The sequence below is a fragment of the Pongo pygmaeus genome, chromosome 13 (genome assembly GCF_028885625.2).
Source record: "Pongo pygmaeus isolate AG05252 chromosome 13, NHGRI_mPonPyg2-v2.0_pri, whole genome shotgun sequence".
Taxonomy (NCBI): Eukaryota; Metazoa; Chordata; class Mammalia; order Primates; family Hominidae; genus Pongo; species Pongo pygmaeus.
The window spans coordinates 95,744,166-95,757,107 of NC_072386.2; the positions used below are offsets into that span (position 1 = coordinate 95,744,166).

The 12,942-nt window shown below is 33.8% G+C and overlaps 1 protein-coding gene across 3 annotated transcripts in view; it reads left to right on the forward strand.

Annotated features, from left to right (window-relative positions):
* SLC44A1 (solute carrier family 44 member 1) overlaps positions 1 to 12,942 on the forward strand; it is a 199,439-nt gene that overhangs the window by 102,041 nt on the left and 84,456 nt on the right. For all 3 annotated transcript variants that reach the window (XM_054501834.2, XM_054501835.2, XM_054501833.2), the window contains exons 5-7: positions 1,646 to 1,739; positions 9,089 to 9,258; positions 11,216 to 11,305. In XM_054501834.2, the coding sequence (XP_054357809.1) occupies positions 1,646 to 1,739; positions 9,089 to 9,258; positions 11,216 to 11,305 (354 nt within the window). The remainder of the gene's footprint in view (positions 1 to 1,645; positions 1,740 to 9,088; positions 9,259 to 11,215; positions 11,306 to 12,942) is intronic.

Below are 12,942 nucleotides of genomic sequence, written 5' to 3' on the forward strand. Positions count from 1 at the left end.
GAAGAGTTAAATATTTAATATTCATGCTTAGCTTTTTAAAAAATAGATCATTAAAATGGAAAAGAATAGTCAAGCACAATTTTTAAAACTTAGTTTCTTATTGAGCCTACCTTAAGCTTAAAAAGCTTGAAGAACAGTGCCATGTAACTTGTAATTATCGCCTTAAAAATATTTTGCATTGTCAGATTACTCAGATTATTGTTATATAAAATATATGCTACATGCACTCATTTCAGTATGCTATTAAGGCTCACATATTTAATCACTTAGGTTTTTTGCTGGTTTGGGGCAGCATTGCTAAATTAAATGGTGGTTTGTGCCTTTCTAAAAATTATTTTGATTGATAGGACAAGATATAAATGAAATAAATTTGCTCCCAATTTTGTTGTCCCATTAAATCAAGCTATATTCTTTTTTCTATATTCCCTTCCAGTTCCTTCTCATATGGTCACATGCCTTTTCCATAATTAACTCAGTGTTGCAGTCTGCTGTTCACATTATATTTTAAGCTTTTTCTATGGTGGTACAATATAAAAGTTCAGTATCATCATAATACAAATGCAAAGCTATTCTGTTTATTTAATAATAAAGTATTTGACCAAATTAGTAATCTGGTAGGAACATCAGTTAATCAAATATAAATAGTTTATGTGATGAAATGCAGCAAAATTAGAACTGGAGCCTGGGTCTCCTCACTTAGAAATATATTATATAATGAACCTTCCAGTATTCTAGTTGCTGTATTTTAAAATTAACGGATCAGGAAAATAAGACTTATATTGGATTTAGTGGACTGTATCCATCTCAATTTTCTATACTAAGGAAATCAATGTATATACCAGCTTTATGGAGTTATAGTAAATTATATAATACATAAAGGTATTATGTAAATTTTACATTGTGTACATTTTACATATATTAGATATGTGTTGGCCATATAATCAGAAAAATTAATTTTTTTGCATAACCAATCTAAAGTTGAATTTAAGCTGTCTTAAACTCTGAAAACTAGGAATCACTTTTATCAATTTATCAGTTTTATCAATTTGTTCAGTTTATTTACAGTTAGGAATGTTTCCTGCTTTTTAAATAAGTAATGTATTATCTTAATTTACATGTGTTATATGCAGTAATTGTAAACATTTAGTAATGGAAAGTATAGGAAAAACAGTCATAATATGTAGTTGAGCACAGGCTTTGTAGTGAAAGAGATGTGGTGTTTAATCCCAGTTCTACTCCTACTAGCTCTGTGTTCTTAGGCAAGTTATTTACCTTATCTCTTAGCCTGTATTTCCTTCTCTCTAAAGTAGGCTTAATAATACCTGCCTGATAGAATTATAGTAAATTGTATAATACATAAATGTCATCTTGCAGAGAACCTGACACTCAATAAAGGTAGTTCTAGTACTTATTATTATTACCTTTAATATTAATTAAAATTTGTACATGAATTACATTAATAGTAATTTTAGAGAAGAATCAGTTTTAAATGATTGAGGACTTATAATATGGATCAAATCAGAATTTTATGAATTCTATAATGTTTGGAAAGTTGCATATGTTGAATAATACAAAATTAAAATGAATAGTAAGAGAATTTTTTCAGACTGTTCTGCCAGCTAATGTATAATTTTTCTTTCAACAGGTTCAGCACTATGTAGCTACAACCTAAAGCCTTCTGAATACACTACATCTCCAAAATCTTCTGTTCTCTGCCCCAAACTACCAGTTCCAGCGAGGTAAATTTTATTGCAAAGTTGTTAACTTGTGACTGTTGTTTTTGTAGGTAAATTTTAAACAATATATGTTATTCTGAGAAAATAGTCATTTGATACCTGTTGGCCAGGTCCAATACTTTTATACAAAAAAATTTTAAAGTAGCAATAGAAATGACATTATATATTTAATATTTAAAAACAACACATAGGCAACCAACTTTTCTTGTTCTGAGATATTTTAAATTTCTTTCAGGGGCTTGTTTTTTTTGTTTTTATTTTCATGCCAAAATTTTTAAGTGCACAAAAGCACTGAATTGCTGTAAAATCTGCAACAAACTTAGAAACCAAGTCTCACAATCTCCAAAGAGTTTTTTTGATTTATCCTGGTAATATTTACTGAGATTGTTTTAAATTTACTTTGTAAATTTAGGAAGTCTGCCAGTGATTATTCCCCATAGTTTCTTTCAGGTTATATTTTTAAAGTAACATTCTCTGTATTAGGTTGTTTGCTATATCTTATCCAAGGTCTTCTTCAACAAACATTTATTATTAAGTACCTACTGTGCATAATGGATACAAAGATGAAACAAGAAATGTTCTTTGGAAGGATCTCAAAGTAGTGATAAGTAAAGCAACATTTAAAATTATAAATAGATTTTTTGAAAGGAAATGAATTATCAAGCGTTGTAAAATATATGCTCAGAATTAGGTAGGTATATGTATCTGTATGTGTGTGTATGTATATTTGTGCACACACACACCCCCACACACTTTGGAGTATTGGTCAGATCACAACCTTAGCGTACATTGCCAACTATGTGTAACATGAGTCAACTTCTCCAGGAAAATGTACTTGAGGCCACTTTAATTGTATCTCAATATATTATAGGAAGCTGTTGTATAAAAAATTTTGAGACTCATGTCTACTTTCTTTTGGATTACTTATGGGTGTAACTTGGGTTTTATTAACTTGAATTTGAAATTTTCTGTTGAAAGTAGAAAAAAGATATATCAGTTAAATATATTTTCAGCTCATTAATCTTGTCAAGTTGCTATTGAAAAATCAAAATTTAAAGCCTGTAGACATAAAACTAAAGGGACTATTTTAAAAGATAGTAAGAGAGACCTACAAATTATGGCCTTAAACCAACAGCTACAGAGATTACATTCATATAAATTGAGAATATTAGGGAGGCTGTGGCAGTAAAGAAAAGGGGATCCTTTGAATAGTCTTAGGAGAAAATTTATCCATATAAAAATGAGAAAAGCTCTATACCCTTATCTATCCAACTGGTAAAGTCTGTTTTAAATATATTCTTTGAATATAGAATCATGCTCTCAAGATTTAAAACATATTATGACAGGATAGCCAGAAAGCCTGGGTGTGAGAGGGAGGTCTCTGCTCCTGTGTAATGGGGGCAGGATGTCAGGTGGGGGCAGGTTGTCAGGTGGGGGCAGCTCAGCTCATCCTGCACATCCTTCCCTGCCTCTGACCTCTGATGCCACTATGTTGAGGACTGCCTGTTCCTGGTTATTTTAGGTTTTCCAGTTTTTGGTACACACATGCATCTCACAATGTCCTAGGGGTATTCACTGGAAGACAAAGAATAGTATTAGGGGAGAAGATTTTAGAGATGGACAGAAATGGCTTCTAACAAGGTCATCATCTAATATCTCACTAATCTAAAATGCAGTGCTGAACCTATACCATCTGAAAACTGACTGCATGCTGTGTTTATGCTGTGTTTAAAGATCCTTATGTTTTACTTATTTTAGTACATCACAGTCTAAGTATGTTATCACTTTTGTCTGAACTAAGCCAGTTGGAAAGTAAAAGAGAAGAACATTTGATAGAAAGAAGGCAAATCTTGTAAATACCAGAGCTATATAGTATTAGATAAACAAACTGAAAGGATCTGAGAATAAGAATAAATTTGTTTTAATAAAAAGACTTGGGGCATCACCCCATTCCACCCATCGTTGTATTAGATACCAAGTCTCCAAAGATGAGTAAGACCTAGTCTCTGTCTTTAAACTCGTAGTCTAGTAGGGACTATGTTTTTGGTGACTTTTTTTAATGGCAAAAGACCAGCACCAGGCAAAACTATGAGGCAGGCAAGTACCCCTCAGCATCCTTCACATCTCTTTTGGTGTCCTTCTAGGAGCATACTACTGGGACAGAAGGACGTGAACTTTGAGATAAGTCTGGGGTGAATTCCATATAATTACTTTCTGTTTGTCACCCTGAGCAAGTCTCTTAACCTCTCTGTAAACCAAGTTTCCTCATGTGTGAAGTGGGAATAGTCATATTCCCCTCAAGGAATTGTAAGACTTAAACAAGATAATATAAAAACAGTGTAATTAAACATCTGTGTGCTTGGCCCTTGACTTAGGAGGTATTTCTTTAAACGTCTAGAACCTCTTCTTTTGGCCCATCTTTCTTGGGAATCCAGGGGCCTTCTACAGCTAAAAGCAGCACCTGTTTTAGAAAAAAGCATTTGTAAACTAATTTTCAATGAAGCATTAGTGACATATAATAACCAGATGATTACCATTCCTAAAAGCTTTTGAATTTTAAAAACAAATGCCTAGAAAGAGTTGTATTTTATCCAAATTCATAACTCTCTATAGGTGAAAATGCCAACCATGGTGGCAATATGGGAAATAGCTAGCCGGTATGCTTACAGTGCTTTTAGAAATAGCCAGAGAAAACAGCAATAGTAGAAACAAATTACATAAATTCAGTTTATTCATCATGTATTTGGGCACCTCTGGATGCCAGAAAGGTTACTAGGTGCTGGGGAATTAATGATACAATAATGTAGAGATGACAAATTAATAGCCAAAGGCCAGATGCAGTGGCTTATGCTTGTAATCCCAGCACTTTGGGAGGCCAAGGCAGGTGGATTGCTCGAGGCCAGGAGTTTGAGACCAGCCTGGCCAACATGGTAGAACCTCGTCTCTACCAAAAACACAAAAATTAGCTGGGCATGGTGGTGCATGCCTGTAATCCCAGCTACTCAGAAGGCTGAGACATGAGAATCGCTTGAACCTGGGAGGTGGAATTGTAGTGAGCCAAGATTGTGCCATTGCACTCCAGCCTGGGCAACAGAGCAAGACCCTGTCTCAAAAAAAGAGAGAAAGAAAGAAAGAAATTAATAACCAAGAAGAAAATGTTATCTGTTCATATTTTTCAATGGAGGATTCAAGGATAAATTAACACTTACAAATCATCTACTACGTGCCAGCTATCCCACAGTATCTCTCATATATATTATCTCATTTAACCTTCACAAAAATCTGTCAAGATATTGCCCCCAATTTGTAGATGAGGAAAAAGAAGATGAGAGAGGTTATCTAAAGCCATACAACTAACTGTTGCAAATTGGAATTTGAATCCAGGATGTTGTAGTCTATACCACAGTGAGTGTTCAACAACAACAGAGTATAGGAGTGAAAGAAGGCTGGGCACAGTGGCTCATGCCTGTAATCCCAACACTCTGGGAGACCAAAGTGGAAGGATCGCTTGAGTCTGGAAGTTCAAAACCAGCCTGAGCAACATAACAAGACCCTCTCTCTCTATAAAACATAAATAAATGAATAATAAAAATGTTTTAAAAAGGGGGAAAGAAGAGAAAAAAGAAACACCACTCCATATTTAGACTCGTAATTCCTGCCTTTACTGTACTATAGAGATATTGCCAGAATACTTTATTGTTATACTTACTTAAATAAAACTTTGGCTAGAAATCATGTGTAATTGTTTATTTATAACCTGAGGTTCTAAAGTAATTATATGAGATGCAGACCCCTGCCTTCTTGTGAAGGCAAATGGGCAAGTGGTATTAGGCATTGTTTGTCATCATACTTTAGGGAGCTTATTAACTGTGATGATCTGAACTTAAAGGTAAATGGACAGTATGTTTGCCAAGGTAAGATATAATTTTCATATGAGGGACTAATGTAAAAATTTTTAAAAGATTCATTATAAGTTCATTTTGTTCTTGTTGACTGCTTCAGCAAGTAAAACAGCATCACTTCCTAATGTGACTACATCGACTTAAAGATTCAATATTTGGTGGAAGGTAGAAAAACTTACTGTATATAGAATACTTTATGCTTGTCCTTTTAATTAAGAAGCACAAAATGTGTCATTTAGGTAAGATACTAAAGTAGAAATGATCTCATAATACTAGCTCCTCAAAAGTATTATTTTCTCAGAGGTATATGAAATCGGTGAATTCACCTCCACCTAAATTCATTAAATCACATGGGATTTAAATGCTAAAATATAAAACAAACCATTTCAATGACATGATTAATACTTAATTTTTTTTTATAAGAAAACAATTCAAGTATCAAAACCCTGTGGCTAGCAGAGTTGTTTTTGTTTGGGGAAAAGTTGAGAAAAAGAATGACAAATAAGGAAATCTAGTTTGTTTAGATTTCAAACAAGGGAATCTAGTGCTTTTTACTTTAAAGCTAAGTATTTCATCTTATTTTTGAATAATGTGCCTATATATTATTTCTTCTTATGTTTGCCTTCTATTTTTGTTACTCATTACTACTAGGAACAGATTTTGACTATCAGCTAGACAATGTAGTTAATCAGCATGTGCTAATTTTATACCTTTAAATTTAGAGCATCAGGTTGTTGTTTTTTTTTTAACTGACATCGATTGAATTTTGGTGCAAAGGACTGTTGTTATTTTGCTCCGGTTCTTTGAAGAATACTTAAAAAAGTGTTTTTTCCAGTTGGCCAACTGTTAATAAACTGTAAAAATGTTTGAAAGGTTAAGTTCAGGGCAGATATTACCCAGCATTTCCTCCTAAATAAAAATGAAGGATTTTCATTTTGAGAGTTCTGGTCATTCTCTTTTAAAATAATCTATTCTCATCCTAAATTTGAAAAGAAAAAAAACACTGAACATATTGGGCATCCTGTTCCTATATAATTTTGTATCATCGATTTATGGGTGCCCTCTTGGATGATGATGATGATGATCTGAAGAGACTTACAGAGTGCTTACTCCTACTCTTTCAGCTAACCAATGGAGAAAGTAAGAGAGAGAGATGGAGTTACAGGCAGGGTGCAAGGTTAGAAGAATTGGGGCTTTTATAGTTGCCTAGCAGGAAAAAGAAAACAGGAAGGCAGGGCTGAGAAAAATAGTGGGTACTGAAAACAAGAAAAAGACATCAGTATCCTTAAGTGAATATATTTTATGTTCAAGGTTGGAGGCAAGTGAGTTAAACAGAGACTAAATCACATGATAGGGTAATAAATAAAGAGGATGGAGTTATAGATAATCATGAAACGAGAGGATTTTAGTTTTGAAGGATAGAGAACCAGGCTTTATTTTAAAAATACGGTTAGAAGGGTCCTTAGGCAGAGACATTAACTTGTAGAGATGGCATCTAGACAACATCAAAAAAGAAGCTTCATCATGACAAAGTTGTCAGTTTAAAGGTTTCTGTCACAAATCAGCTTCTATTGACTTAGAAATTTACAGTTAATCCTTTTTGATTCTCATAATATTTTTAACTAAATCTACTTCACTTAAAGGTATTCTATAATTTAATATCTTTTTGCATCATTAGTGAAGCACTTTTTGGTTAAAAAAAACAATGATTTGAATACCTATAATTCAAGCATTTCTTAGAATGCTCTGGCTTCCTGCGCTTTCTGATACAATATCAAACCTTTGGCATTAACTTTCACTAATACCATTTTGGAGGTTGACACAAATACACAGGGATCCAAGAGGCAATTTTAAAAAATGAATATTCATGTCATATTGTTATGTTATCATTTTTTGATATATTTACTAAAGCAAGACTAAGGCAAGGCTAGATCTTTAAAATTATATTATTTTAACGTTCCACCAAATATGACAGCATGGAAGATGTTACTCATTCTTACCACCAGTGGTGCTCATTTACTAACATTTAAGGGAAACTGATACATAGTGTGCTTATATTCTTATTTGAAAAGAAACATTTTTCGAGGAAGGAAACAAGGATAGTGTTTTGCTTCAGGTCATACAAAGTTGCTTTGCTGAGATTACAAACCTTGTAGTGCCCAACCATGTAATTTTATCCACTCATTGGACCAAAATACAGTGCCAACCAAGACTGAGAACACATTTGTATCATTCCAGTTAAAAATGTAGTTGTAGCTGGGACTTAAAGTTCTATGAACATGTTTTCATGGATACCATTTAAAAAAAGTTATAAGAACAATTCTGGAAATGTGGGATTCACGTTAACGATGGCTAAATTTTAACATAATGCACATATAAGTGTGTATTTATGCATGGACATACGTATGGCTCTCGTAGAATCCGAGTAAATCACAACCAAAGGCATATTCGTAGTTCTTTGTTTAAAATCTCTCATTGATTAGTGTATACTATCCTCTCAGAAGTTGAACCATGTTGTAACAAACCAGATTAATGTCACAGTTTACACATAGCTGTAGTCTTTCACAAGTAAAAGTTTCAGTCCATGTAAGCCTAATATAAATGACTAAGTAATTCGTTATTTTACATCTTTTTAGACACAGATAATCTTAGATTAATAGTAACTGATAAAAGGAAAATAGCCCAGAATTCTGTGATCCTAACAAGTCCAGTATTTTTCACTTGTTAATTATTTTCTGTTCTCATGATTATGTGTAATCTTTTATGCAGAGATATCACATTAGATATACTTTTCCCCTTCTATTATTACATTATAAGCATTTCCATATATTAGTACTCATGGTTACTGTTTTAAATAGCTGCCTATTACGCTGTTTGTTGATGTCTCAGCATGACTTTGTTTATATGAGAGGTATTAAGCTTATGCTGTAAACACCTTTATTAATCTGAGATTTTGTATGCTGTTTTGTTAGAGGAAACATTCTCTTAATGGTGGCACATTTCAAGTAAAAGCACGTGCTTTTTATTTTTAAATCGCTTATGGCAAAAATTCATTTTCAGTTCAATAAAGTATGTGTTTGTAAGTTTTGTCATCTGCCCTTTGACTGGTAGATGTGCAGGCTAAGGAGTTTTAAGTGTTTGGTTTTGCTTTTGGTAGTTGTGTGTGTGTATGTGTGTGTGTGTGTGTGCGTTTCTTTTCAGAAGGGGAGGGTAATGTCTTCTGTTGGAACATGCACTCCACCCTCTTTGATAAGGCTTGTGGTAAGATTTGCATCACTACCCATGACAGTCATCCTCATAGCATTAAGCACACAGCTCTTAGCTCCCATAATGATGTGTGGAGGGTGGAGAGTATTGCAGCCATATTCACCTTTCATTTGTGTGTTTGATGTGGCATTTATATTAAGTAGGAGTAATTTTTTTTCTGATTTTTTTTTCTTGTGTCACCAGTGCACCTATTCCATTCTTCCATCGCTGTGCTCCTGTGAACATTTCCTGCTATGCCAAGTTTGCAGAGGCCCTGATCACCTTTGTCAGTGACAATAGTGTCTTACACAGGCTGATTAGTGGAGTAATGACCAGCAAAGAAATTATATTGGGACTTTGCTTGTTATCACTAGGTAATTGTTTTTCTCATTATTAGCTATTGCATAGTATTGCAGTAGAAGACTGTTTTGTCTTTTAGCCAAAATATGAATACAACTGGGGATACTTGTAAAATGTTTAACTTCCCATAGCCAAAATCATTGTTTCAGATTATATATAGTTAAGAATATGTACATATAAGTATGTATATATATCTGAAACTCATTCCCTTCTTTTTTTCTTTCATTGGAGAAAACTGGTGTTTTCCCAAACATTGGTTACTAAGTCTATAGCTACTTTAATATGATAGCAGGAGGCTTCTTTTAATGAATCAACAACCCTCTGTTTTTAGTTATGATTCCTAAAAGGTATATTTACTTATAAAGGAGGCAACATATTCTCTTATATATTCCCATCTAAGAACATAGATTTCTGATAGATTACTTTTGAAGTATGTAATTTTTTTTTCATTGCTACAGTGCATAGTATCACTGTATTGCTGGAAAAATTAGGAAATCTCCACCTATTAGCCACTGAGTTTTCTAGTCAATAAATGGATAATAAATCAAACAAAAATGTTATTTTCAAGATTAAAACTCCCTATATTATTCTAGAACTATATGTACCTTATCAGAATGTATAGGCCTTCTTAGTTGGGAGAAGTAAGCTATGGTAGGAACCAACAGCTATTTCATTATATAAGTAAACTTAGTATTTATGCCTGTTAACAATTATAGCCATTGAGAAGATACAAGCTGTATTTCCATCTTTCCTGTCATTAGAGAGTATTTTCTTTTTGCTTAGGTAGTACTTGACTCAATTGAAATAATGCTGTCCATATGAAAATCTATTTCTGTGATATTTGAAAGGCTCCCATCTGTTTTTGGTTCCTGTACATTTATTGCAAAAGTGAGTACCTTAATAATGTTACCTAGACACAAATCCCAACCATTTATTTGGCTTTGCAAGTGGCCCAAAGAAACTTAACTGTTAGTCTAGCTTTGTATCAAAATTATTTGGTTTTTGAAATAGTTAAAACTTTAACCAAAAACTAAAGATCCAATTAAAAAATAGTGCCAATAATGTTAAGCCATCAGAATTCTATTTTTTATTAGAATGATTCTCTTTTGAGGCTTAAGAGTGTAGTATAAACTTAAAAAATCTTTGTTCATTTGTTTGTGGAATGGGCCTTTAGATAATTAAGAAATTTATAAATTATTATTTCAGAAACGTATTTCCCATGCAAGGGTTAAATCTTTCCTTTCTTCTTTAAGAGTTTTACTCAGGATTATAGAACATCAGATTTAGCTTGGGGCAGGTAGAAGAACTGGCTGTATAACTCAAACAGCTTTGCTCCTTTTTGAGGAAGGTCTCCTCACCTGGGACCCCTGACCTCAGTTGAGAAATTAGACAGAGGAAGTTCGGCCATAGTAGGCTTCAGGATGTTATTCCACAGGGTCAGACCATCCTTTGGAGTTCTAGAGGAGAAATACCCAGAAAAGGATAAGATGCCATTTAGCTTCTTGACTGACTGTCAGAGAAGTTAGTTGCTCCTGAAATACATAGATTACTCAATAAAGCGTAGCTCCTAATTTAACTGATCTCTGTCTATGTGCAGTAATTTTTCTTGTCACCGACATGTCATTCTCTACACTTTGTGTGCTGGCATGTATGTTTGCATGTCTGATGTCTTCCCCGTGGTGAATCCACAACAGTCTTGTGCTGTTTTTGAGTCACCATGTGCATTTGCATGTATTTTTTTCTGTAGTTTATAAACCCACAGTCAGGTGACTTTGGTTTCGAGTGATGCTATTTAAGTGGTACAGGTAGCAAAGTCAAATACAACAGCGGCTAGTTTCCTTCCTTATCTAAATTGTGGTCAATAGCAACAGATTATTTCCCTGGGGAAAAAAGCAGCCATTTAAAGGGTTTTCATTTATATTTACCTGCATTTTCAAATAATATTCTATATGTTCTCTATTTTCCCTGCAGTTCTATCCATGATTTTGATGGTGATAATCAGGTACATATCAAGAGTACTTGTGTGGATCTTAACGATTCTGGTCATACTCGGTTCACTTGGTAAGCTATTTATTTCTTTGTTTTCTACCTCAGCCTTTTAACTACTTTGGTAGAAAATAGAAATATAAAGAAGAAAATAAATTTTATTTTCACAAGCTATATCTTCAAGGAAGACTGTTAATTTTTGCCTTAAAATTTCTCATAATTATATTTGCCCCTCCCCTCATTTCATCACTTTTGGCATTTGAAGTCCAGACCTTTTTTCTATGCATATGTATATGAACATATATAGTTAAATTTTACCAGCTGAATATGAAACCTTTTAGTAATGGAATTTGTTCTCATTACATTTATAATCTTCACTGGTATGTTTGGTCTTACTGTTCTCATCTGTTCTGTCTTTCTTGAAATTCATTCTTTCTTGTTTTCTCTCTTTGCTACACGAACTATGTTTTCTTTGGTTATCTTCACCCTTGCTTTGATGGTATACATTACATTTTCACTTCTACAGTTGTTTTCAGAAAATATTCTTCAGACTACTGTGATTATTAAAGTCAGAAATAAGATGATATAAAATGCTCACCATCACTGGCCATCAGAGAAATGCAAATCAAAACCACAATGAGATACCGTCTCACACCAGTTAGAATGGCAATCATTAAAAAGTCAGGAAACAACAGGTGCTGGAGAGGATGTGGAGAAATAGGAACACTTTTACACTGTTGGTGGGATTGTAAGCTAGTTCAACCCTTGTGGAAGTCAGTGTGGCGATTCCTCAGGGATCTAGAAGTAGAAATACCATTTGACCCAGCCATCCCATTACTGGGTATATACCCAAAGGACTATAAGTCATGCTGCTATAAAGACACATGCACACGTATGTTTATTGCGGCATTATTCACAATAGCAAAGACTTGGAACCAACCCAAATGTCCAACCATGATAGACTGGATTAAGAAAATGTGGCACATATACACCATGGAATACTATGCAGCCATAAAAAATGATGAGTTCATGTCCTTTGTAGGGACATGGATGAAATTGGAAATCATCATTCTCAGTAAACTATCACAAGAACAAAAAACCAAACACCGCATATTCTCACTCATAGGTGGGAATTGAACAACGAGAACACATGGACACAGGAAGGGGAACATCACACTCTGGGGACTGTTGTGGGATGGGGGGAGGGGGGAGGGATAACTTTAGGAGATATACCTAATGCTAAATGACGAGTTAATGGGTGCAGCACACCAGCATGGCACATGTGTACATATGTAACTAACCTGCACATTGTGCACATGTACCCTAAAACTTAAAGTATAATAATAATAAAATTAAAAAAAAAAAAAGAAATAAGATGATATATGTTGAGTTCTCCCCTGCCTCCCTTAAATTTAACATAAACTTTCCTTCCTTTCATCCCCTACTCTCTTCTGCTCCCTCCCACTTTTCGCCCTTGTTAAATAGTCTGAGCTTTTGTACTCAGGTTATAATTAAAGTTAAAATATTACTTTCACCTGCTGTATCTTTTTAAAAATCTTGTTTATCTTTGCCTTAAAAACTTTTATAATTATATTTACATTTACGTTTTCCTGGACTAGTTTTAGTAGGAACTACTGGTCCTTCTTCCATAAAGTAGTACAGAACTGCTAGTAAGGAAAATTAAATCCGTTATTTGGAAATAAATTTGAAGA